Genomic DNA, 27,418 nt, shown 5'->3' with positions numbered 1-27,418 from the left:
TGTACGTTGGTGGGGGTATTTGGATCACGTCGTCATGCACAAACGACGCTCTACTCCTCAGTCAGTCGCTTGCCGATTGTGAGAGCAATAGGGAAGGTTTATTATGTCGGAGGTATTCAAGCTGGGTGATCTTGTATGGTGTGTACTTATTATGTGTTAATCAATGGATGTTTACAATAAAAATAGTGCAATCCAAATGGCGGTGATTAATAATTGATATCTTTATGGATTTCAGGGCCAAGATGAAAGGATTTTCGCCTTGGCCTGGTCGGGTAAGTTAGAGTTAACTACTAACGGTTCTATATTAACTATACTTTGCTTGGTTGTACGCGCCACGAAGTCAAACGCGGCCATCATTTTGGCGGGAACATTTCGTGCTCCGCTTAACTGTATACCATACTATTATAAATTGATATATTTTATGCTCCTGTTACTTCTTATCGCATATCTTCCACTATATCCGTCCTTTAAATTCAAATTGGCGCGCAGACTACAAAAATATAACCTAAATTATGTTATTTACCCATGATGTTCTTAGATAAGCTAAATTTTATGTTTATATTACATATATCCAAGCAGTTATTGTTTAAATTATTTCTTTTCTCATTAGAAACAAATAATTTGGTTTTATTGCAAGATCAGTCCCTCTAAAATATTCGCGCGCTAATTATGATTTTCTTCATTTGCAAATTGAGTAAATCATATAATTGATTATAAATTATATGTCTATTCGTAATAATCTATTTATTATTTGCTTCTATTTTATATGTAGTTTATGAATAAAATCTGAAATGATTGAATAATTTTATCCTTTAAATTATATTCAACATGTAATATTTATCCAGTATTTATATTTAAATTATTTAAATGAAAAATACTGACACATTTAAAATTTACGTATTTGCAAATATTTAATTTGATTGAATAAGTACATTACTACGATGAATAAACCAATATATATTTTATTTACATTTGCATTTTTATGTTTATAACATCTAATTGTTTATTATAAAACATGAAATATAATGCACATGAGATACAGATTTATGAGTATCATTAATAGTTATTTACAAATATGATGTTATACTTTTATTTTGTTACCAAATATGGAGAATACGTTTATTGTCATTTTTATTCTAAATACTAATTTCTCCATGACATCTTAAGGTGTCTAATCCTTCAAAGGATTTGAAGAAACCTACGAATACTAAGAAGGGGCCGGTTCAATGTATTTTCTTCTTTGGAACAAATAATTAGTAAGTTTGGATGAAGTTACTTATTTTTCATGTTTTGTAATATATTAACTTTTGAAACTTACATAAATATTTATTGTAGCGCATGGATAGAAGAATCTAATATAAAACCATATCAAGAATACAAAGATACTCTGGTAAAGTCTAGTAAGTCTGGTGCATTTAAAGATGCAGTAGAAGCAATAGAGGAATTTATTGCTAATGGAGAGGTAAGCTATATGAATATAATGAAAATTGTTTAATATACATGTTTCTGTGATATATGTGATACAGTGAAATTTATAAAAATATGATATGTTTTATAAATATCTTATAACTATTATTGCTTACTACAGTATATTAAAAAAAAATTTTATAAAAAATTATTAGCTATATATTATTCATTATAGTATTATTTGCTCTAGGTGTTTGAAGATGGCTTAGATCCAGACTCTTTGTTCGATAGGCTTAAAGAAGAGAGCATATCTGAGAAGAAAAATATAGTAAAAACATCCAAACCTCGTAAGGTTAGATTTATATTACATATTATAACAAACAATCGAATTAAAATATATGCATTTTGATTCATTGAAATTACAAAACAAATTTAATAAATCATGCTATTAATATGAATATAAAGCGTCATATTCTGGAATTAATATGCAGTACAAAATATGACACAAAACCATTGGTTTAGGAAACACCAAAAACTAAAAGATTGGACTCTGGTGCAAGTGATACCCGTCGTCCAGCCAAAAAGCAACGGAGAGAATCAAGTACAAGTAATAGTAATAGAGTTGGCAGCATTAGTCCTGCGTTAAATCATTCTACCCCTCTCAGAAAATCAGGATCAACTCTCCTTAACAGGCCAGCGAATATTGCTAGACCTGTAAGTATATTTTACTTTATTATTCCACGATTGGCATATACAAAAGTATATTTTTTTAAAGAAGTTTTCTCTTATGATATTGTTTAACTATTCTTAATTCGAAAAAGATTAAATTATAATAGTAAATATTTTTAATTGAATATTCACTAGGAACAGGAACTTGCGTCTTTTAGAGCACTAAATTCCAACAACTTTTACCCATTCATGTAAATAAATAAACAACAACAATATTACGCCTTCTTTAATTCCTTTCCATCGATATAAAACTAGTATCATTTAACACAAATTCCAGATTTTTAATCAACAAAAATCTTATTTTTATGAAGTAATGTATTTTTTTAATCATACATGAATCATTTTTATCATTATCTATGTATTTGTAAAGCTATATTATATTATGAAAACTGTAAAAAATGTATTACAGTCAAGTTCTAAATTGTATTTCAAAGTAATTTATTTTGTGTTTAAATTTTGTTAATATCTTAAAGGAGTTTTAATGTTTTTTCAATTTAAAGAAGATGGTTATGTTTATTTATTCTTATTTTTTAACCTCGAAATGTAGTTTACTGTTACATAGGTACTTGAAATTATATTAATCGTTAATATGTTATTACTTAATACAATAGGTGACACCTCCTTTGGACGTGGAAACATTGTCGCAAACACTTAAAGAAAAGAACATCCTTCCTTCAAACTTGAAATTTGGCTTCCTTGGTTTGGGAATCATGGGAAGTGGTATTGTAAAAAACCTAATCAACAGTGGACACAGCGTGATTGTATGGAATCGGACACAGGAAAAGGTATGTGCAATTCATTTACTTATGTTGTAATGCAGTTACAATTGCAATATGATTGTTTTATTGTCGTAAGTGATATCTTCATAATTATAAAAAAAGAGGTCACATTTCATATAAATTATTAACGCTAATTTATAAGATTAATTTTATTTTAACATGATAAATTGAATACGAACAATAGGCAATAAAATTAATAAAAGATATTAATTATTTTTTACCAATTGAAAAATAGATATATTTGATATACTTTTTTATTTTGAAATTAAATTTCAAACAGTCATATAATTACATAAAATTTGAATTTGCATTAAGAAAAAATTGAAATTTCATTTTTCGGCAGAATATACATGATCTGAATATATCTAATTTTATGCAAATTCTAAACATGATCTTCGCTATCAATTTTATTGTTGCATTGTCAGCAAAAATGATATGGCCGTGTTTCGTTTTTCCTACTTCGTATCCTACCTTCAATTAACAAGATGTTATTGCTCTGACAATTTCAATTCTGTCATGGAAAATATCGCGAATGATGTTTATTTTTTTAATAAAATGTTTAAATGGTTTTGTGGAAGTTAGGGAAAAAAGAAAAAGAAGATATTTTGATAAACAATCTCGTTTATTGATCATGCTGCATGTTCAGCTTATGGTTAAAACTACTTAAGTTGTTATTGAAAACAAATATTAAGATGGTAACAAAAAACTAAATTATTTATCAGGCGAAAAATGAAAAATTCTACAGGGGCACAGGTACCTACTTATTTGAATTGTAAAGTAATTCAATAACTCTGACTATCGCGTGATATTCGATGGAAGAAGTGGGATATGTATCAGTTGAAACATTTTTGGGACTTCTTCCTTTGCATTTTATCGTTACGAAATCTATAATATTGAAAAAATATATATATTCCCGGTGATTTGTAATTTCTTTGATTTAAGTGTAGAAAAGGAAGGAATATATATATATATATAAATATACAGGAACAAGAGAGTGGAAGTAATTTTTTTTTTTTTCAAGAAAATGTTCTAATTTTTTTTTCTACAAGTATTATTGTTCCAAAAATAAATATTTCACAAATTCTTATTGGCATTCGTAACACGTGTTTTTAGTAGCAGGCATAAAATATGCAAAAAAATACAAACTACCAAAAGCACTGAAAAGACCGCGAAATCGTATTTTCGTAGCAGGAACTTTTGTTCATTGAAAAACTACGCGCAATTTGAATATTTAATATAACAAAATATAGTGCACACGCGCGATTTACATTATCTTTCATTTTGCTACACATAATACGTATCGTGGAACGAATCATCTCGTGGTATTCCACAGCCTATTTTTGACGAGTGATTGTTCCGATGAAGTACATCTGTAGCCACCTAATTTGTATATCTAAGAACGTTAATGAGTGTTTAACGATTAATGGATAATCCTATAATCAGTTCCTTGGATCGATAGATATGACATATAAATTCCGATTCCATCATCGAAAATAAACGTTTAAGGAACAACTTTTAGCGATACCTAACGTAATTTCGTTTGGGCAAATCTTAAAAGCACGTAATTAAGTCTTCGTTATTTCGTATTACGACATTTTGCTTAAAAGAGAAACATTCAGACTTTCATCGCATAGAAGTAACTTTTCTTCGATTTCCCGATCTTACAGATATATTTAACGTACGTTCGTACGGGTTTTGATCGCGTGCGCTTCAGCGAATAATTATTCGAAGATAACAAGTGAAATTTTAACATATATATATATATATACAATATCGAAGTTCGATGAAATTTTCTATGAGAAAAGCATTTTCAATAATAGAAATATTGATTTTCGCCTTGAAAAATTAACATTATACGTCGATGTATAATGTAAACTATATTTCGTTCAAACCGGTTTTTTGATAACGAAAATGTCTAGATAACGAAGGTGACAAACTGTCGAAAGTTGCAATGACAAGTTTATTACAACGTTGCCACGAGATTCGAGTGACGCGATACTTTTCATACGAAACGTAATGTAATTATAAGATGACGGCGCACGCGCGCATCGGTATACGGAAAGGGCAATTAAAAACCGACTCGCGTGTGGCACGTTTCCATACCACCGCTAAGATCCACGTCGGCCACACCAATCACCTAATCGGTTTGCTTTCCTTCGTTCTGTCATGAGACGCGACTCGAATTTGTTTTCCCGCAGCGTCATTCACGGTAATAACAGTTTCTTGCTTCAGCACGATGCTTTGTATCCCGTGATGTATACTTTTTGCCGTGTTCTGTCGCGTCCCCGTTTTCGAGGGATGATAAAATTTTATCTCCTTCAAGTCGCTGAAGCGTTCCAAAAATAACGGCGGAGCACCGTTACATGCGTTAGCTAGTTGTCTTATTCGTTTCGCCGGCATGCAACGTGTGTGGTGGGGGCCGTGAGGGGCGATTCAACGCACAGAAGAGAGGGAAAAGATTTGAAAAGAAAGAAAATCGGGATCTCTTGCGTTTCAACGTACATATATTACCACGAACTGCAAGTTCTACTGCTTAAGAAACGGGATTGCATGCGCGCAGCATTTTCTACGCATTAAACTTACAATATATACATCAACTTTGATTACGTATACGCGTCCGATCATCTTTTCAGTTATCGAACGTGATTCGTTACAGGAAAGTCGTTTTGTCTTGAAAGGAGTAACCTAGATTATTTTGCACAATTGAACTAATATTATCAGTGAAATTTGACAAGTTACGAGTTACTAATATTAATAAATACCTTCGTACGACAGTGAAATATTTTTATAGTAACGTGAAATGAAATTTTACAAGTGAATTTGAAAAATCTATCTGATAGTTATCCGATTATCGTTTGTGAACGAAAATTCTGAAATTGTAAAGGAGAAGTTTATAATCCACAGTTTGTAACTTGTCGATTTACTAATGCTATTAGTTGATAAATTATTGTGCAAGAGAACTCTGATAATAGAATGAAATTCTTTTTTGCGGCATCGTATAGTTTTATCATCACAATTTTGTTAGAAATTCTAAAGTGAAATTCAGTAAATCGAATAGCACGCGTGATATTAATTTCTTCGGTTGAATTAACGGTACAGCGTCAAACTGTAACGTTTGAGAACCACTTCTCGGCGCGGAAAACGGTGGCAAATTTATGACTACCGTGCCTTTGGAAGGGTTGATTTGCGATCATATACAGTCAATTGAATCCACTTTAGAATACAACGCAAGATAAATTTAGTGTGAATTTAAAAAATAATTGGGGTGACCTTTAGACACTTTTTGTATCTAATGGCAGGGAAAAAATTTTATTCTACTTTCCCGTTTCAAATTAAGCGTATTTTATTCTAGAAAAAAAAAAAAAAAAAAAAAAAAAAAAAAAAAATTGCATATTCCTAACGACTCAAGAAGTGATAATTCGATGTACATATACGTTCGAACCACTTTGTGGCATGCGTACGAAAAGGGAGATAATCGTTTATACGATTGAAAAAATAATTTTTTATAACTTTCAAATACATTGATAGATTTTATAATTGTATTATTCTTTTCTTTGTTTCTTTAATCACATAGATAAAGTAGGGACTCGGAATAGATAATATAACGTCAACGAACGGTTCTCTGGATATATAAAAGGTTACAGATCTATCTCTCCAAGTTTCTCCAATTAGAGTAAAACATTGTCAGGGAAGTACAACAGCTCATAGAACATGCATTATCTAATAAGCTTATTTAAAACATCGTACCAGTGATGAGAATCTAACTATGCTCGGTTCTTCTTTTCCGCGATCGATATCGTTTGGATTTTGCACATAGAAAAGCAGACGAAGAAAAAGGAGTGGTCTGATGTTCGAAGCCTATAATAGGGCCGTTCTCGAGCTGATTATGATTATCGTGATTAGGATATTCTTCTATTTAACGCTTGTGGTTACAGATCTCTCTCGTCGTAACCAATTTAGCTAGTGTATCCGAATAATCAAATATCTCAAATGTGGATCCTCAAATTTTTTATGATCTCTTTATAATTAAAATCGAGATAAAATCGTTAACTCGGTATAATTTAATTAGATATTTAAAATTCAGTTCACGTGTCATATTAAAGAGGAAAGACGCGGATAATATAAAAATAGAGAGTATGATATTTAAGAAAAGGCTATTTTCGTCATAGATCTGCTAGAATTTTTTGTACGTGTTTGTATCAGTTGGATTGTGGTAACAAAAGCTTGATTGGATAAAAGAATTTAGAAATATCACTTATTATCTTCTTTGATACTTCTCGAAAGTTTTTCTTTTCGGAACGAGATTGATACAACTGTGTTACTGATGATATTTAATTAAGTACATGTATTTGTGTTGTTCTCGACAAAGATAATTTTTTTTCTGTTAAATCATTATATATTTCTATATTTTGAACAATTTGTATTTTACCGAACAGGGGATAGGTTTAAAGAGCGAAAACATCCGCGGACATTGGAGAAGTAAGAAAAAGATAACATACGTTCCAATGTCTGGACGCTCGAATTTTTCGAAATAAAAAGCGAAAAGAAAAAAGTGAAGAGGAGTATGTAATCTAGACGGAATAACAAACAGTATATCGGTTTCGTCGGACTTCGATCAGTGAATAATATTCAGCGATCGTGTATACCGGTACTGAGTTCGATATTTCATAAAAATTGTAGTCACACATCTCCGCAAACTGATAAAGTCACACGCACATTTATTTACAGAAGAATAAAAGTGAATCGATCGATTTCTTCAAAATCGTTGACCTTCGGGTGAAATTGACAATTAGGCGAAAATTAGTACGGACCCGTTTATACACGCGTCAGTTCTGTCTCTTCCTTCTTTTATTTTCTTTTTTGCTTTCTCAATTTGTTTTGTGAGCTTTAGCTTTTTATTTTGAAATTGGCTTACGGCAGGGTTGGCAGTAACACTATGACATCTTGCGTTTCTTTCCAGCGTTTTCTTTGTCTAACGGTAGTCGATTGTTATCGTTTGTGCTGAGCGATGATAACAACAATGATAAAAAGCACAAAGTGTAAGGGCGGACAGATTACAAGGTCATCGATCGAATCACAGAAAAATCCTTGGCAACTGTCCGCGATTTTTTTTTTTCTTTCTTGTCTTTTCTTTAGTTCTCCTTAAACAACACTCACGCACACACAATCATTGGCTTGATCGATGTTGGCAAAGGGACACTCGCAGCCTTTGATACTCGTAGGCGTTCTTCTCTTATAGTTCATCGAGGTATATCTTTGTTTTGAAGCATTTTTTAGGGAGCAAAAAAGACATTTTAAAAGACGAATAAAGAACAATCGGATTTCAACAAGTCCCACGATAGAGAAAGATACCACCGTTCGTTCTTGCGAATACAGTCTCACTTACCGATGTAGAGGCACTTCTTTATATTTTTCTCACATAATGATCCAGTGGCAGTACATTCTCGTCTTAATTGTAATCTTGCTATATAAAGAAAGGTTAGTACCCTTTTGTGTTAACACTTGTCATCAAATTCGTCTAAAGTTTGGTTTCACGCGGTAGGTCAGGCAAACTGGAGCTAGGTGCAAGGAGACCAAAACTTTCTGGCGTTTCTTTAGGCTCTTTGGCTAAGACTTCGCTGCTCAAGCCTTTGAAAACCGACTTGGCATTGTCTGCATCTTTGTACACCGACAGTGAGCTTCCGTCCTCGTCGATACTGTGCAGAATTATCGAATGCGGCGATACATTGTACAACGGATCAAATCGAATCGGTGGGCCCATCTCCTCGATGTAGTTTATATGGATCCCCTCCATTATATTTCCATGAGGACTGGTCGACGAAAGTTCCGTTGGCGTGTAATATTCGCTATTGACATCCTCCAAACTAACGCCGTTCGCCAGATCGTCGATCTTTGCCTTGAAGTAAGTATCCATACGGATCGGTCCATCGTCTTTTGTATCAAATACCATCGAATCGCTCTTTCCGCAAGAGCCGCTCCGACAATTATCGAAATACAAGTTCGGTAGATTCTCTAGTACCTTGTTCAATGTTTGCTGTTGATACTTGTAACTCTCGCGTAGTCTTAGCACCTGATGGGCGCTGAACTTTCTTATCTTGTTACGCTGGAAGACATAGTTTTCTCGCACCCAATTGAGCTGACTCGTCGAGTAATCCCGTACTTTCCTCACCTGTTTCGAGATCAGAAAAACAACATTGTGAAACGTTTTCACGCCATGACGTCTGATCTTTCCTTTGACATATTTTTCGTTCTTTGTGGAAATTATTTAAAACTTGACGAACTCATACAACTTTGTTTCAAAGTAATCTCTAATGGCGTTACGCGAATGCGAGGAGGAGGAGCATATTTAATAATTCTACGTTGAATAACGAACTTTCCGGTAAATGTTTCGTTACCTGATCATAATACTGGTCTCTGAGAGCCGTAAGGTGGCTCGTTCCGTAGTCCCGTATGTCTCTAATGTGTCTCATTTGACCTTCGTAGCTGTCTCGAATCCATTCTACTTGTTGAGCACAGTTCTCTTTTATTCTATGCACTTGTTGAGTGTAATTCTCGCGTAGTCTCTCGAGTTGCTGACTCTTGTATTGCTCGATATTATCCAACATTTGGTAAATTTGCTTTGCTCTAGGTGTGGAACCCACCCGTCCACAGCACATACACCAGTTTAGACAGCCGCATCTGAAACGAGAGGAAACGAGCGATTTTATATACAGCGACAGAAATTGCATAATTCGCGTACGATATCAGTTTCACAGGAATTCGCAGTTACAATTGAATATATCGAATACAATGCATTTATGTATTTTACAAGGCAGAAGAGAAAAAAAGTATCGACTAGGTACGCGAGGTAACGAAGCTAGCACAGGTGATGCACACCTGCGCATTATTATTTTCGAACGCAATGGCATTTATGCATCAAGCGATAATAATAATCGGTGTTGAATTGCACTGAAACGAGAGAAAATACTTACTTCAGCAAAAGATAACGAAGCAGTTGCAAGAGAAGCGTTAGGAGAAGGAAGGCCGTCGCACTGGCAGCGCCTACCAATATGCTCATGATCCTGATTCTGTTTAATGTTATTGGATTCATCTGCAAACTAATATAGGTGGTGGCATTGGCAATCGGATTCACCGCGTAACACTTGTATTGTCCAACATCCTGCCTGAGCAACGTCGCTATGTACAAAGATCCATTCTCGAGGATGCGTATGCGACCATCATCAACAAACGGTACACTTTGTTCCCATCCGTGTACGGGAGGATGTTCGACAAAAGCGTCGGGAAATGCTGGATCAGGATTCCAATGCAGTACCTGAAGCGTCGGCGTAACCCATGTTAATGACGGTGTGGGATTGCCATTGAATTCACATTCGAGTAGCACGGGGTTTAATAAAAGATGTTGCTGCGTGGGCGTAGCATATATCAAATTTGGCGGTGCGCATTTCAAGTAACGAAGGGTTTGAAGGATATCGGCAGTACCGTCGATTTCGTCGCCGCAGCGAAATCCACTCTGAAAAACGGTTCGTAGGTGCTCCTTGCTTTCGGCCCACTTTACGAACCAGAACATACGGCAATCGCAGGCCCATGGATTCCCTTGCAGTTGCAGCTCGCTCAGAAACGATAGCTGTGCCACGTTTGCCGGTAGGAAGGTCAAATTGCTATCGCGTAGATCGATTTTACGTAGTGCCGGTGTACGATCCAGGGTACATCGAGAGATCTCGCGTAACGGGCTGTTATTCACTTCCAATGTCTCTAATTTATCTAATCCTTTCAAGTCTTCGTTGCGAAGGGCCTCTAGTCTCGTCCCGGAAAGCAATAGAGTGCGTAGTTTCCTCACTGGTCGCCATACATCGTATGGAAGCACCGTGACCGGTAGATTCTTCAAGCTGAGCCATCTTAAATTCGACAGGCTGTGGAACGTGATGCTTGTCAAACGCGTGATAGGATTCCCGGAAAGATCGAGGTGCTGCAACGATACGAGATCGCCGAACAGACCGCGCGGAACTGTATCGATCTCGTTATCGGCCAGCTCCAAGATCTTCAATTGATTCAAGCCGGAAAATAAACGGGGTGGAAGTTTGGTGAGTCTGTTGGCGGACAGGACGAGTTCCTGGAGATTTTTGTTGGGCCTGAAACTGTGATCCGGCAAGGATACCAACAAATTACCGGAAAGATCCAACCGTGCCAAAGACTTGGATAAAGCGAACACTTGATAGGGAAGTACTGAGAGTCGATTGCGTGACAAGTCGATTTCCTCGAGCCAATCCAAACCCTGGAATGATGCTCGCGGGAGTGTGGTCAACCGGTTCCCGGTGAGATTCAGGTACTGTAGCTGTTGCAGCGGATGGAAGACGTCTGACGGTAATTCCGTCAGCCTATTGTCACCTAAGTTGAGATGTGCGAGGAACGTTGTCGCGAGGAATGCGCCAGGTTCTATCCTCTCGATTCCACTCGATGTCCAGGCGAGACTCTTGAGACGAATCGCTGGCTCGAGGGCGGAAACGGGTATGGTAGCGGCTCCGACGTTTCTCAACACGACATTGGTGACTTGCCTGGACAGACCGAGTCCAAGGAAGTTTCGTTCCCGGCACAGTAGGCTTTTTCCATTGTCCAAGCACTCGCAACCCGTGGCACATTCTACACGCGAGGACGGCGACGTTTTTTCCGTAATGAACGTTGCGTCCTGCGTATCCGTAACGTGCACCGCAAAGAGAAGGACTATTAACCACCACCACGAGTCCCACGTGAAAACTCGCTCCCTCATTCCTATGACCTGTAATATGACGATTTCCACGCATACAACCAAGAATTCCCATATCCTGATGTATGTTCGCGAAATCCAAAATTTACCAATCGATCGACTTTAATGCTCTTCTGTTAAATTCGTTTAAAATTCTGCGTTATTTTCGAATCAGCAAGTAATAACGGATATATACGTTCAATGATTATTATTTATAGTTTCTCAAGAAGAGGAGGAGGTCTGCTAACGTAAAAGCGTACATTGTCATTTCTTTATGAGATTTTCGCACGCATTACACATGCTTTTGCAAAAATATATGAAACGTGTTTATTACATACATGATATTATTCTTTATTTTCTTTTTAGATTGTTTTCTCTGTTCTCTTCTCTTTTCTTTTCCTATTTGTATTTTCTCTATTGTGTTACGTACCTAAGCGAGGATCATGGACAAGCCACGAAGCACCGAGTGTCTCGGCTTTGAGATAGCGACGAGCTAACTGGTAGTATATCCTTAACCGTTTGCAAAAAATCCGGCCCAGTGTCTTATGGAGGTACTGAAATTACTGGATTTGTTGATGGTGGCGGCAGTGGTGTTGCTGCTATTGCCGTGTTGAGCCGGTAACATAATTGTGCGCGCTCTAATGGAACGACTTGCAGAGTTCCGAAATTGGACGGGAAGGTAATCCGCCAGCATACAATAACCGTTGCACACAGCTAACTATACAGCTATGGAACACTCGCGCGCGCCCAGCTACGCATATAAATGGATAACACATTCAAACGAGCCACACATACACGCACGCACGCACACACGCACACACACATATAACACGCTGTTTTCCGTTGCGTTTTCTTTTTTTTTTTTTTTTTTTCTATTTCTTCGTGTGTAGTTACTCTATTTGTTTCTACGTGCCGGCCCTGTCAAACTTTGCAACAGCAACGCAAAGGTTCTACTGTTGTTTCGTATGTCACATGACACACTCGTGCATCGCGACACGTTTAGCGTCGTCCGTCGCCTATCAAAGGCAAAAACTGACTGTGAAAGATTCGTTCGACTCTGGCTGCTCCTCGTGGTAACCATCGTCTCGGAAAACCGGCAACGTTGCGAGCTCCAAGAACCGCGCCGACGCGAAACCTACCTCACCGCTCTGCACCGCGCTCAACGAACCGCCCCATCGGGGGAACCCGATCACAACCAGACACAGCCCTTTAGCCCGATTCCTGCCCATTGTCCCCACATCCTCGCTAGCTTTACCAGGATTATTTCTTTCTATCTATTCTCAACTACATCTATTCAGATACGTGCTTTTATAATCTTATTATTTATTACGTGTTTTCTACTGCATATGCTCTTCTATGGTTTCGTTAAGTATTCTTCTTACGCTCATTAATTAACACATTTTTATCTGCCATCTTTTCACTCTGATGAACAGCGTCACTACTACTACTTTTGCTCGAACGAAAAAATTTCAAATTCTTTTTCAAGAAATTTTTATTTCGTAACGTGCGATACGATTTCCTTCGTCTCTTCGCGTATTGTCTATAGTTTAGTTTGGTATTCAGTTTCAGTATAAAAAAAGTATTTGAAATTCTAATTGGAAATTTCAATGAAATCACAATGAAGTATGATTCTTACGTTTGTTTCCGGGTAACATAGAAATTAACGTATACAAGTAGACCGTGGAACGAAACGAATCTTTTTTATATAGTATTATGAGATTCGTGGTATTAGTTTCACCTGGAATCTTACAAACATCGTTTCGGTTATCGTGTGACACCGATCTAGTATACATCTGTGATCCCAGTTTTTACTCGATGCAAGAACATCGTTATGTATTTGCAGTATAATTGTTATTTTCACGATTACAAAGATCATTCGAAAGCGTGTCTGTTTGTATACCAATCGCGTTCAGTTAAAATGATACGCAAATATGAAACGAAAGTGCTCCAACTGAGAGAATGCTTGAAGAAAAATATTTCACTGAACGTTTATTGAAAACTGTCTGCTCTATACCATAGGAAAAATATAGCACTTTATTTATAAAACAGAGGTGACTTTCAGATTTCTACAACACCGATATTTTTTGTTAAAAATCGGACTTTTTCTTCTAGGAGCTACTCATCATTTACGTAACCTGAAATTACATATTGTAGAAATCTGTTCTTTCCTTTGCTAGGTATATACTTATTATTTTTAATTACCTTGACAAAACGATTTGTCATTACTTTAACTATTTGTTGCAAATTATCGTACGTACTGACAATGCAAATTTCAATTGATATCGAGCAAAGTATCATTAAGTTTGTAGTTCCATTTTATCAAGAAAACTAATCACATTAGAGCAAGGAGCAAAAGTATGCGAAAATCGTTATCGTAATAAAACCACCGCACACCTGTAAATCACTTGTTTAAACCGTTCATGTGTACAATTGCCAGATTGACCTTGGTATGATAGCTCCGTCAGCGGTAGCTAACGTTCAATTTTGAATAGGGCTCAATAAGAGCGAGTTTTCTACGTCATGTAAAGAAGAAAAGCATAGCGTAGAGAGAGAGGAGTATGATGTAATTTAGTCATTAGAGAACGGTCTTCGGGTAGATTGAACAATCGCATGCTAATCCTATATCTCTAACAAATTCTTTTTCGCGTTTATGAATATCAAAGGTATTCAAATTAACCATAGTGTAGTACGCAAGAAATGTCACTAATAACAACATCACAACCTAGATACACAGGTGTTCTAAAATTAGCAAAAAATATAAATTTAAATGTACATATATAATATTATGCGCTATTGATGCGCATGAAAAAAACCTTTGAACAAACAAACTCGCTCACATAAACGATATTAATGACGCATTTAGTAGTTGAGTCTCATATATGCTTATGTATGTATTCGACGCGATAACAAATGCTTGAAACTACAGTTCTATCATATTCTCCAGTTACAGATATGTTAGATAAGCCTCAATTTGTGTATATTATATTTGATTACCTTGGCTGCTTTCTCCTTCTCTTACTTCGTTTTTTATTTTTTTGCTTCAACTTCAAATTTCACCTCGTTGTGTCTCGTAAACAGAATTTAACAAGGTCACAAATCACGGAATGCTTTATCACAATGAAATATAACAAAGCGAGTGAGTTTGGCAAATGTTTGATTGAATTATGTCCTAAGCTTGAATCAGAATTAATAGGGATTGCGTAATTCGTGCGACACCTTGTAGATCGTTTTCGTAATTTGTTTCGAAACTTGATTTGTGTGCATAGTCGTAACGAGATTGAATTTGACCTTGATTGCTAAACTTCTATAGCTTGCGCGAAGACTTCTCTCTCTCTCTCTCACACACACACACACACACACACACACACGCACGCACGCACACATTCTTTCTCTCTCTCGTCGGTCATGGCCAAGGGAGGCAACTGTAGGGGTAGGGCCATTTGGTTTCTTATCCTACTCTCTTAAGTCTCTGGTTAGTTTCCATTATATAATTTCTTCAGCTGGAAGAAACGTAAAATTCTTTTATTATTTCCAAGTGCCATTATCAGAGAACGATTCATGTGATATCGCGATAGTAAATTAATTAGAAAAAATATGAAAGAAGATTTCCCATCAGCGAAACGTGACACTTGATCTTTGTACTGCTCAATATTAATAATTCTTCGATATTATTGGAAGATAACATAAATGGAAAATAAATATGGATTTATCGACTAAAAATATGTTACGTAATGACATCGATAAATAAAGTGGAGGAAGGAATCCTTCCAAAGGAAATGCCTTAAGTCGATTGATGGCATTTACAGAGCTTTTATAAATCGTGTTTATCACGAAACGAGAAACACGAATATCGCGCAAGATAAACAGAGTTGCTTTATATCAAGCGGAACATTATTTTATTCGTGAAGACATCGATTCAAAACATTTCATCAATTCCAATATATTTACGAATTTACGTGAACCGGTTTCTCAATCTCTAAATAACTGAAGATTACATTAGTATCAAATTGGGTACTGTTGTTACGTAACACTGTTGGCACATGGTGTTTAGGAGGGTCAAAAGGTATCGGACGGATAGTAACGATGAAGAAAAGAGAACTAGCTATTTTAAAGGACGTTCTTTCGACTTCGATGGTAGCGACTCGGGTATAAAATTGGCATAAAATTGTCTGCTGCGATGAAAGCAGAATAGAGTAGAGGAGAATCGAAGATATACGTTAGAGGTTCTCCTATGTTTTATTCTTGCGAACAAACACAACGTGTACTTGTCCGTTTGGCGCGTAACGCTTTTCTTTATTGCATAATATCGCTCGCGACTATGTATAGTTAACAAGTGGAAGGAAGCATTCGCTTCATATTCGAGTTAAAGTGGAATGGTTGAGTGCAGCGATGTAAGAAAGGAAAGGCTTGTGATTTGAGGCAAGGCGATAAGTGGCCGGTTGCTAGTTATGAGAGAAAGAGGGAGAGCTCGTGCGGAAGCGAGAGAACTCCAAGGAACGGAGAGACACGGTCGACCGTCGAGCAGACGTGAGTAGAGCTCGATCAGCTGGGAACAGGCCGATGTTGCCACGTGTCTCTGTATGACCCCCGGCTGACGGCTGTGTCGGGTTCGTGGATCAATATTACTGAGATCTGGCAACCTCGCAGGTATCCAACTCTTTATTTATACGTGTCGGTTAGACGGCGCAGGCTCGCTTCGAAGCTTCCTTTAGTCGCTCCTGTCCTTCGTTGCCTTCCTTCCCTTGGCCTTTACCAGTCTACCGCGATTTTGATATTTTTAAAAGGTGAATTATTCATCTGACTGCAAGTATATGCATAATTGGAAAGCCAAATAAATGGACTAAAATGGAGTCGTTCGGTACTCGATAATAGTACCTTATTGCTCGTATTATATTTTACCGTTTATAAATATTTTTAGGATTGGTAGATATAGACCGGAACGATCAGGGACGTACGAACACCAAGTACAATGTATCCCAAGATACATATAGTCTGAATGAACGGCTGTGTCGTTCAAGTTCTCTTTATTCGCCCGTTTTGACCGTACTATGGCTCACGAGCTATCGGGATGCGTATCGTTTCTATCTGTAAAAGATACTATTGTTTGTGATATGATCGCGACATTTTGAATGTTATCTTATCTTCATAATGTCTATCTTAATAACATAGAATTTTGTAAAAGCTTAAGTAACTTTCTCCTCAAAATTGTCTCTTAATCTATGACAACTGGGATTCTTGAATAATAAGCAGGAGAACTTTTAAAAGTTTCTAAATTATGAATAGTAGATCATATCATGTTTCTACGAGTTTTTTTGTTACTCTTAAAATATTCACAAAAATATTTTGGACCCTGTCTACTACATCATTTAACAAGCCGTAGAATTTCCACAGTAAGTTGCACGAGAACCTACCTAGGGACTCGCTAATTACTCCCTTACTAAACGGTACCCTTCTTCCACTTCGCTTTTCTGGTCCTCTAGTCTCGACATGCTCGTTCTTGCTAGTGTCGTATCAGCAGTTCGGTGAAATTAATTGCTAGCCGAGTTTCCGGTTTGATTGTGCTGATAATAATAATCGGTGTAGGACACATTTGAGATTTTAAAAATAATTCCAAAATAATTAAAAAAGTAATAAAATAACAAATATACCTATAAAACACTCGTCACTCTTTGTTATTAAGCAACATGAAACATGCATGCAACTATGCAACTTATCCGAGATATGTAATTGCTGAAACGTTGTGGGAGTTCTTTCCACCTACAAATCGTTTCTCTCTACGTGAGTTCTCACGCTCCTCCTGTTGCCATTTTATTTCCTGATCGTGCGTCGCGTACCGACTAACAATAGCGCGAACTTTGCGATTAGAAATTTTATACAAATGATTTCCGCACGTTCACTGTGAGCCGCAAAGGTCGTTATACCTCTCTACCACTGCTTGTATGCGTCTACATCCGCCACCTTTGCAACTTATATTCTAGCACGTTGCTTTCGTGCTTGTTCACTCGTCCGATTCTCTTCGTCGATGGACACGTGTATACGCACACTTTGCTGCCATCGTGTGACCCAGTTTATTTCTTGAAAAAAAAGCGCGCCACTTGGATACACGAGGGAAAAAACTAGGTTGGTAAATTGGAATCATCCCAAGCACATCTGGAATCGAGTGATAAAAGTTTTAGCGAAATATGAATCGAGCAGGAATAATACTTAAACGAATTCTAGGAATGTACTGTAGTTAGCGTACCATCGTATTTCGTTACACACCGTCGTTTAAATAAACCGGCAATCTGTTTAGCGTATATAACCATCCACCCACGAATTTCCGTAGATTTGAAATGATCGCTCATGGCGCAGAATAGTGAATGTTTTCCTATCTATATACGGTTACGCGTCATATACATCATTATTACCTAAAATACATCATTCATATGTATTCATGGTGCGAGCTTTGAATATTATCTAAATTATGATATCGCGTTATCAAAATTTGAGGACTTTCAATCGATGGTATTCGTTTTTGAAAATCATTGAATTTCTTGCTTTGTAGAAGTAAGCAAGTTGATTGGAGCTCCAAGGTTATTCATTGGTATATATGTATAGCTGCATAAACTTGAGCCTGTTATATGATTCCTCGGTACGTTTAAGCGTAAATAGTGATATCTCTACCTGTAACAACTCTTCAGGTTTAAAATAAAAATTATAAAATAGAATCATTTACATTTTTTACCAACTTACTCAACTATACTAGTAGCATATTTTAATTCACATAGATCAAATACATTTAAAATAGTAAAATTGGTAACAAAAACTATTTTAGATACACATCTAGTTTTTAGTTTTGCAATTTGGGCTCATATTGTAATGTGGACGTGGCAACGATGCAAGCAATTGAGAACGCGTGGACGTACCTTTGCCTCACAATACATATGCCACAGAAAAGAAAGAAAAAATAAAAGTTCCTTGACCAGGAATATTTTTTACACCTCTTCTTTTCTATTTCTTCATCAATTCAGTTTCTTATTTAGTTTCACACCTATTCAGTTTCTGTCCTCTATCGTTTACGGTTTAACTACATCGCCTATAGGCCGAGACGTACTGAATCATATGTACGATATAACGTCCATAAGTATAGAAAAGAAATAATACTTTCATGATATTTTGACTGTATGAATATATATATATATGTTCATATTATATTCATCAATTGAATGATAAATTATCTTCTTATTATATATGTTTTTACATAACAACTACATGAATAATTTCATGTAGTTGCCGAAATAAATTGGATTTGCAAGATAATACAGGTCAAAAATACGATCGATGTACACTTCCTGCTCGATTACTCTTGCGCACGTGCAACGAAACAATAGAAGACGCAAATCAGTTTTCATATTCGTTTCACATAGTCGATGCTACTTCTGTGCCGTCTGACAAATTTGTTCGGAATTATTTGCTTCGTTGGTATAAGAGTAAACGAACCTTCATTGCGGCCACTCTCGAAAATTTTAACTTCCACAAATCAAAGATTGTTTATTGACCGGAACGAAAGAATAAACTACTTATGTTCCTTGTTTCTTTGTTGACAACACAACTGACTTATGACTGGTCACATCCAGAAATGCCGAGATACGTAATCGTTAATGCCAGGAATATTCTTTCAGCAACTGGAGTTTATATTCATTAATGATTATACGAAATTCGATAAGAAACATTAATTAAGACAAAAATTACATATACTACGCTAATGTAATATTAATACGATTGAATATGATTTAATAGTCAATATAAATATATTTGATAGAAAAATATGGATCGCGTGTAAAGAGTAATGACGCCATTACATATTGTAAAGGCATGGCGTCGACTTACGCTTGAAAATCTAAAAGAGAATTTTATTTCGTATATAAAATGTAGTATTATATATGATAGTTTTTGGTCAAGTTTAACAAAATAAAGGTACAGATATCACCACATTTGTCATCAGTAAATCGTAATGTATATATATCTACATGTGATGAATGTTTTCATAATTGCTTCGATAATATGATGTTAACGGTTTCTATTGATTTATCACACATTCTCGACATATTGGAATGTTTCGAAACTTCTAGAAATTCATCAGAGCATAATTCCTTCTAGGTTACGAGAATAACTAAACGAATTTATAATTCTTTAAATCTCAATAAATATGTAGATACACCTTTTGGCCGTATGCGGGAAATATCTTTAGATGATGCAATGGCGTCGTTTGCTGATGTGGCAAGCAAGCTTGGAAACGTTTAGCTTCGAAGCCGTTCAGACAACCTACGTGACCAGAATAACGGTGCAAATGGCGAGTGGCTCGTTGTGGCGACATCTACCGGAGCCGCTATCGTTAGACTTTGTTCGTAGTCCCATGTCGCACCGAGCGATGTCGCTAAGATGCTAAATCAAAATTTATCAAGGCCGTAACAATAGGGCCCCAATTTTTTAATAAAAAAAAGTAAAGTACAAGAATGTTTCTCACTCAAATACATCACTTTAGTTCGTTATACAAGAAAATGTGCTACATAAAATTATGTTTACATGCTTTGACATCGATCGGTTGGTCCCATCAGTTTTCAAAATTTCAAATTCAAGTTAAAAAATTTGAAAATTTACATTAAACGATTTCTTTTTTCTGTTAGTGTGCAGATTTTGTAAAAGCTGGAGCAGAACAAGGTTTAACGCCATCCGATGTGGTGCTCGCTGCAGATATTACATTTTCCTGTGTGGCTGATCCTCAAGCTGCCAAAGACGTAAGTAAAAAACGTGACTTGTCTTTCCGATCCTGTTATATAAGATTTTTTAACGTTATTACAGATATAAAAAATATGGATAATCTTTTTTAGATGGTGTTTGGAAATTGTGGAGTCCTTACAGAAATATCTCCAGAAAAAGGATATGTGGAGATGACTGGTATAGATGCAGAAACATCTCAAGATATCGCTGAGGCAATAACAGCAAAGGGTGGCCGTTACTTAGAGGCCCAAGTACAGGGTAGCAAAACGCAAGCGCAAGAGGGTACTTTAGTGATCCTTGCGGCTGGCGATCGAACTTTGTTCGACGAATGTCAATCATGTTTTGAAGCAATGGGGAAAAACAGTTTTTACCTTGGAGAGGTGGGAAATGCTTCTAAAATGAATCTCGTGCTACAGCTGATGGCTGGTGTAACTCTTGCTGGTTTAGCCGAGAGTATGGCTCTAGCAGATCGCGCCGGTCTACAGCAAAAGGATGTCCTCGAGGTATTGGAATTAACATCATTGGCATGTCCTGCCATTCTTGACAAAGGGAAAGGTATTACGGTCTTTCTTTTCTTTATTGATCGAGCGTAATTGAGATTTAGATCTGGTTGAACGATATCTACAATGTGGTTTAATTTTTCAGCTATCATCGAGGGTGGTTTCCCAACGCAGTTACCACTTCAGCACATGCAAAAAGACTTAAGACTCTCTTTAGGTATGAGCGATCAATTAGAACAGCCATTGCCGCTAGCTGCAGCAGCGAATGAAGTCTACAAACACGCTAAACGCCTTGGTTACGGAGAACACGATGCCTCCGCTGTTTACATCAGAGCCAGGTTCTAACGGAGCGTGCATCGTTCAAGCTTTTACTATACCATATTTATTGCAATATCTAACGTTGTTTCCTGTCGCTACCCGAGAAGAGTAGTGCGCTATTTGTCGAGGATGTACTAAAAAGTCACTATGGGTCGTGTGATATTTCTTAGAATGTTGAAGCAGAATAAGTTTCTGTTGTTTCTTAACTGAATGCAATCAAATCCAATGGATTTGAATATATACTAATAACGGTAAAGTTGATGTATGCAAGTTTTGTCGTGCAATTAATGCGACGAACATGTAAAATAAATATAGATGTACTTTTTTTACACGTTTTTTCAAGAATACTTTCTGAGTACACATAGGCGAATGACTTTATCTTTTGTTTCGTTTTATTTTAATGCATGGCGACTACTTTTCTCGATAACAGCGTGGGTAATAGCCAATCTATCGAGTCGCTTCCCGGCTTCGTCCCCGTAAAATACATCCCCCGCTTGAAAACTTGAGAGACTTGGGACGTGTCGAAAATGTGCCTTACGATACTATTGGAAGCAAGGCTTTTAATTTTTTTGTCTCTTGATTAGGCTGCACAATAAATTTAAATTCTTTTTAAGTAATATAATATAATTAAATTAAGTTTTTATGCTGCTAATTAACGGGATGTATTGTTAAAAATAAAAAGGATGATTAAGGTAGATCATATGCTTTATTGGTGCAATTTAACCGAAATGAGGTCTTCGCTTTTGTAGAGAAATTTTGGCAGTATTTTAGAAGCGTCCGTCGAATGAAGCGAGCAGATGACAGAAAAGAATGGCCAGCATTTTTTATCTTTTTGATTTCAAATTTTTATTTTACTTTTGCCTTAAAGGACAAATTGTACATTTTAATTATACGTGTTTATAAAACGACATGTTGTAGAAATTATATATATATATATACATATATATATATTTACTCTTACGAAATGTAACTTCGTTGAAAATGAAGAGAAACTTGTTGGCCAATTTTTGTCATCGAATTATTCGTCCTGGGAAACTTCTGATATATCGCCATGAAAATTTCAGTCTCGTCTAGAAATTACAGATGTTTCGGCGCTTAACAGGGCCGTAGCTTTTGGTTCTTTATCGACGTGGCTCTTCACAGATTAAGCCGAAGACAACGCAAGATTATTTTATCTTAGCATCATTACAAATATAAAAATAAATAAAAAATGATATCATGTTGAATAGTATATATATTATGACATATAGAAGAGGCTTTTCGGACATAACGAGTGTCCCTTTAATCATTAACTTTTAAGACTAAATCAATTACTTATGCGACGTAGATTTGCATTAAATGTTAGCAATGGTATAGAGCGTGATGTATGTGTTTACAGTTGAATCGAAGTATAATTATGCGCTATATTTTCTATTTACTACTACTTCGAAAAATTATATTAATCAATCACGAATATATATTTTATATTGTTGCAATTTTCACAGTATGTTTTTGTTTCACGCGATAGAAAAAGAAATTAACCGCTTCTAATACGTAGATCTTTCTACTATTCATTATTTTTTACTGACTTTCATAGTTTATGGTTATTACACGTGTTTAACGAAGTTGGATGTGTCGGAATGATTTTTGGAACAATTTCCACAACAACGTAGCCTGGTTCTCTCTCATCTGCACATACTTTGCATATACTTAAGATCCTTTTAAGAAAAAGAAAAAAAGTCGTTTGGATGAGGAAGGAAGTGAGTGGCGCTTCCGTTTCCCAGGACGGTCGTGCGAGTCTCACAAGTGACACGCGACGAAGTCGAGGGCGACTGAAAGGTTGCCAATTTGTTTTGGAGCCAATCATACGAGTTTGACTTTGCTAGCAATGAGAAATCGATAAGTTTCTCCTTCTCTTCGTAAGAACTAAGAAAATAGTTCTACTTATAAACTTTTTCCCGTTAAAGATCGGTAAATATTTTTATAAAAATAGTACAAAGAAACGTTAAAACAATTATACAACAGATTATTAATTTTAATTTAATAAATCGATACGAGTGATTTGTTGTGCGATTTCTTTTACGAATTAGAAAGGAAAACTCGTATTATTAGCTCGTTTATAAAAACAAATATTTGGGTGCGTGGGAAATTACGTACCGCATAGCTGAAACAGTGGCTAAGCACCCATATCACATACTGTATATGTAATTAGACTATCGATAATTCTAACATTACAATGATATATTGTACGCATAGCGTCATTGCATTCATTCTTGTTAATACAAATGCGTATAATGATCCTACGCATGATGTGCAAGAAATGTATAAGTCGTTCAATTATGTCGCTATTATCAATAATTATATGTACTGTTTAAAATATGTATGGGTACGTACAATTTTACACCAAGGATTGGTAATACGTGTAGATAAAACCCCATTGTGTTTATTTTGGTATGTCAACTGTAAATTACCAATACCAGATAAATGTTACTATTTTGGTACTAAGATTGCTTGGTGTCGGATGACTAGTCTCAAATTGATTTTATGCATATGTTTATGTATGTAATACAGTTCTTCAAGATGTGTTAGGGATAAATTCAGTGATACTATGTGTACAGATACGAATTGAAACAGAAATGATGAATAAATAGAGAGAAAAATATTAAATATTCTATAAGCAAACATAAAGAAAAATATATATACATATAAGTAGTAAAGAGTATAAATCACAGAGAGGGAGGAATTCGTATGAGTGCGACTGGGTGAGTGAGAATACGTCATGAGCATTGCGTCAATAACTGACGTTATACATTTTGCCACGAAATACACTGGTTTTTGAATAAATATCTATTTGAATTACGAACATTTATATTCAGTAATACTTAACATCCTTTATTTTCCCGCGTCAATAACTGACGTTATACATTTTGCCACGAAATACACTGGTTTTTGAATGAATATCTATTTGAATTACGAACATTTATATTCAGTAATACTTAACATCCTTTATTTTCCCGCCTAAATTCTTCATCTATTTCTGTCATAATTTTGTGTGTATTTCCGAGGTAATTCAAGTATCCATCTTTTCTGAAGTGCTTACAGTGTACGATAAGTAATGCTCGATCCACAATAGCTTGGTTATCTACTGATTTTCACCTTATGTAATATTTCAAGCTACTGACGAATTATCGATGCTTAAACAGATTTCTAAACGCATGGTGAATAATTAAACGATAAGTTCTTAATGGTTCCTATTAATTCTAATAGCGATGTAGATCAATTTGAAAAACTTGTCCATATCATTTGTAAGATAGAATGCAAAGCACGTGCCGCCGTTCGGTCAGTTCATAGGCGCCATGGGTAGAGCAAATGATATTGCATGATTATAGAGGATAGAGGAAGCCGGTTGATGTGCGCACGCGTCTCCTCCGGCACGAGTAGACGTGTGCGTGAAAGTAACGACGAGAGTGGGGATTGAAGGCGGGTGAGGAAGCCGAGTGGGGGCAGAGGGGTGGAGCAGCCGCCGTCTGATGACACCTGTGGCTCGACCCCCACGATCAGTCCAGACGCGACCGTCCACGCGCCGTGTTGTTGCAACGTTTTTGCACACCTACCGCTCTACCTACACATATACGTTCACATATATTCAACGACGCGATACATTCACACGTCTATGAATGTACACTTGCACGCGCGATTCACGTGTATAAGCATGCATACAAACGTTAGTAGGCGCACACGTGCAAACGGATAATTTTTACCCTTTACCACGTGACAGGCCGTCGTGCGCATCTGCCATTATCGCGAGTGAACTGTCATTGTGCTTCTTTTTCGTTCGAGATAGAAAAGAAGAGGAACGCATGGAGTAATCGTTCTTCCCGGTACGTATCATGAATATTGTGTTACTCGGTAATCGTCACTTTCGGTATTCTTTTTTCCCCATATCGACCAGCCTTCTGTTCACGTACGCCGTTGACAACTGCAGCCAGCTCCCTCTATCCATTTTAAGCAAAGCTTTTGCGTTTGATTCTGGTGTTGATAGATGCTTGTTACGATTGACGCCTATGTAGATCCTAGGAACAAGGTCGTCGATGTAGAACGTTACTTTCTAGACGATCAAGTACTTTGATCATTGAAATCATGTACATACGAGTTGCTGTATATATCTTTAAGAAATCGCGAAACTGTCGCGTGCGGTACGTTTACGAATAATTGATGGCGCGTTTATGTTTTCACCGTATGTGATATTCGTATTCGTATTTTTCGTAAAATCTGAATAATTATCAATGTTGGTAATATCGATACGTTACAAAAGAACGTGAACAAAGTATCGGTTTAAGCATGATCGAAGTGAATGTTCACAAATAACGATCGGTTTCTTGGTAGTGTTTCTTGGCACGATCTTGTGAACGACTTTATTCCTAGGGAATGATCCGTGGTGTTGCGACTGTGCACAAGAAAACAGAACGTGGCCTGTATGCTCGACAATGCGAAACGGTGGCGGAGGGGTATGTTTCTCGCGCGTGTATTCACAACGTATGTCGCACTGTTCACGGAAGCAAAAGATTTCAGAATTTCTGTTTGTGATCGCGCCTATTCTCGTGTACTGTAACAGTGAAGTGAAGCACACAGGCAATCTCTAATGAAATTCATCTTTGTTTTATATAGTTTCGACGCCAAAATTCACTCGTTTTCACTTGAGAAATCGAGGGGATAAAAAGGGGATACGTTTGTAAGTACTCGGTATCGTTGGATTCGTGTTTTTATTTTTAGCGATTAAAATTAATTGTCGCTGATGTTTTGGGATTTTTACTCTTTGCTTTGAAAAAAAAGAAGAAAGCAGAATAGCGATAGCTTTAAAAGAATTCATGATAGATTATATATCCAACTTTTTTCGAGCTGTTCATAGATATAGATATATTTTTTTTCCACCAAATGCTCGTTTCGTCGCTAAAACTGATCATCGCTTAGACGTGCATTGAGTTTGAAAAATAGCTCGTGTCGCGGCGCTATCTCTCTGTTTCTCTTTTTCTCTGGATCAGTCTTTCTCCCTTTATCGCTCGGTAAATAAGACGCGTGCTGTATCTACACATATCGAGTGCACATGTGTAGGGTAAATAAGTAAAACCGTGTTGTACGTACTTACAATAGCCGGTAAAGTATTAGTATTCACACACCTTAGACAGAGATCCGGCAAATATAGATACAGGCGTCGTTGGTGTACGAGCACTTATACCAGGTAGAAGAGCGTAGAAAAGGAGGCGAAGGGGAAACGGGTAGGAGAGATGATAGAGGAAATAGCGTGGACAGATTCCATTTGTGCTCGGCAGAACCTTCGTATTTTAAGTAGGAACTTTACATCGTTTCTTGTCAAAATGTTGCCTACATTCGATGTCCTTGATTGATCCTAAGTTTTTTTTAACATTTCTCATGCTTTGAAAACGAAAATTCTTATTTAGAGTCCCGTATATGAATTCAAAAAAAAAGAGGAAAAAATTGTTGAAGTAAATGCAATTAAAAATATTTTGTATTATTCCATGGAAAAACAACATATGGATATCGTTTTCTTGTGTATAGATAATCAGCGAAATAATTTCTACTCCTGGTAAATTCATACGCGTCGTATATATACGTAAATGAACAAGAACCCGAGACGCGCTGGCAAACGACGCATCTATTCGGTCATACGAAGTAGCAAATAAATGGCATATTCATTGGTGTGAGTGCAATCATGTTTGCATCGCTCAGACTTTGGGGTGGGGATGGACATGTCGAGCTAGGAGGATCAGCAGGTCCGCAGTGGGGGAAATAGCGTGGACAGGTTGCGTTCGTGCTAAGAAGCCAAGTCTCGTCGCCTCGCATTCCAAGACGCGGATTCCGGAGCGGTTTTCTTTTAAGAAGGAGTAAGAGGAAGAGAGAACGAGCGAGCGAGAGAGGAAAGGAGACAAAAGGAGAAAGAGAATGAAAGAGAAGTGGAACGCTTACGGTACCGATTTTCCAGTAAGCATTCGAGTCTGTCGTTCTTTTTTCGTGAGTAGACCAGGATAGTTGGTGAGGGCGCTTTTTCTACTTCGATCAGCGCCGCGTACAAGTACACGAACTGTAAGGGTACAACGTTCGTTGCACCTACAGCTGCTTATCGACTGGATCACGATCCCACTTAGCGTACGTCCTTGAATCATGTAACGCTTTTACTCCTCGACTTT

At 36.7% G+C, this 27,418-nt stretch overlaps 3 protein-coding genes and 2 long non-coding RNA genes across 9 annotated transcripts in view; 2 read left to right on the top strand and 3 right to left on the bottom strand.

Moving 5' to 3' along the window:
• Positions 1-10: 10 nt before the first annotated feature.
• Positions 11-24,075, top strand: LOC100648504 (putative oxidoreductase GLYR1 homolog). Its single transcript, XM_003393728.3, has 10 exons — positions 11-138; positions 236-272; positions 1,168-1,256; positions 1,336-1,462; positions 1,658-1,759; positions 1,930-2,121; positions 2,748-2,921; positions 20,322-20,432; positions 20,526-20,970; positions 21,061-24,075. The coding sequence occupies exons 1-10, from the start codon at positions 104-106 to the stop codon at positions 21,258-21,260; spliced, it is 1,512 nt and encodes a 503-aa protein (XP_003393776.1). The 5' UTR covers positions 11-103; the 3' UTR covers positions 21,261-24,075.
• On the bottom strand, positions 5,402-12,984 carry LOC100648620 (leucine-rich repeat and immunoglobulin-like domain-containing nogo receptor-interacting protein 2). The gene is made up of 4 exons (XM_003393729.4): positions 12,086-12,984; positions 9,887-11,688; positions 9,311-9,593; positions 5,402-9,084 (listed from the first exon to the last, which is right to left on the bottom strand). Exons 2-4 carry the CDS (start codon positions 11,677-11,679, stop codon positions 8,434-8,436), a joined length of 2,727 nt encoding a protein of 908 aa, XP_003393777.1. The 5' UTR covers positions 11,680-11,688; positions 12,086-12,984; the 3' UTR covers positions 5,402-8,433.
• Positions 16,948-19,361, bottom strand: LOC105666823. The gene is made up of 3 exons (XR_001099619.3): positions 17,897-19,361; positions 17,304-17,805; positions 16,948-17,216 (listed from the first exon to the last, which is right to left on the bottom strand). It is a non-coding gene; the product is annotated as an uncharacterized LOC105666823 (long non-coding RNA).
• On the bottom strand, positions 22,252-25,100 carry LOC125386349. The gene is made up of 2 exons (XR_007226406.1): positions 24,981-25,100; positions 22,252-24,834 (listed from the first exon to the last, which is right to left on the bottom strand). It is a non-coding gene; the product is annotated as an uncharacterized LOC125386349 (long non-coding RNA).
• LOC100648085 (AF4/FMR2 family member lilli) overlaps positions 24,960-27,418 on the top strand; it is a 164,298-nt gene continuing 161,839 nt past the window's right edge. For 4 of the 5 annotated variants that reach the window (XM_012319022.3, XM_012319002.3, XM_003393725.4 and 1 more), the window contains exon 1: positions 24,960-25,093. The gene's annotated coding sequence lies outside the window, so the exon portion shown is untranslated. Of the gene's footprint in view, positions 25,094-27,034; positions 27,213-27,418 lie in introns of those variants that run through there. The other variant, XM_012318999.3, reaches the window with a different exon arrangement.

This window comes from Bombus terrestris, chromosome 2, assembly GCF_910591885.1.
Source record: "Bombus terrestris chromosome 2, iyBomTerr1.2, whole genome shotgun sequence".
NCBI classification, from domain to species: Eukaryota; Metazoa; Arthropoda; class Insecta; order Hymenoptera; family Apidae; genus Bombus; species Bombus terrestris.
The sequence above is the reverse complement of the archived record's forward strand: the minus strand, read 5'-3'. Positions and strand labels throughout refer to the sequence as shown.

What these genes read in the sequence shown, in the direction of transcription:
- LOC100648504 (XM_003393728.3), top strand. Translation starts at nt 104, where the DNA reads ATGTCGGAGGTATTCAAGCTGGGTGATCTTGTATG. An exon ending in AAGCTGGGTGATCTTGTATG is followed by an intron (nt 139 to 235) that starts GTGTGTACTTAT and finishes TATGGATTTCAG; the next exon opens with GGCCAAGATGAAAGGATTTT. An exon ending in AATTTATTGCTAATGGAGAG is followed by an intron (nt 1,463 to 1,657) that starts GTAAGCTATATG and finishes TATTTGCTCTAG; the next exon opens with GTGTTTGAAGATGGCTTAGA.
- LOC100648620 (XM_003393729.4), bottom strand. Translation starts at nt 11,679, where the DNA reads ATGAGGGAGCGAGTTTTCACGTGGGACTCGTGGTGGTGGTTAATAGTC. An exon ending in CTTCGTTATCTTTTGCTGAA is followed by an intron (nt 9,594 to 9,886) that starts GTAAGTATTTTC and finishes CTCTCGTTTCAG; the next exon opens with ATGCGGCTGTCTAAACTGGT. An exon ending in GAGACCAGTATTATGATCAG is followed by an intron (nt 9,085 to 9,310) that starts GTAACGAAACAT and finishes ATCTCGAAACAG; the next exon opens with GTGAGGAAAGTACGGGATTA.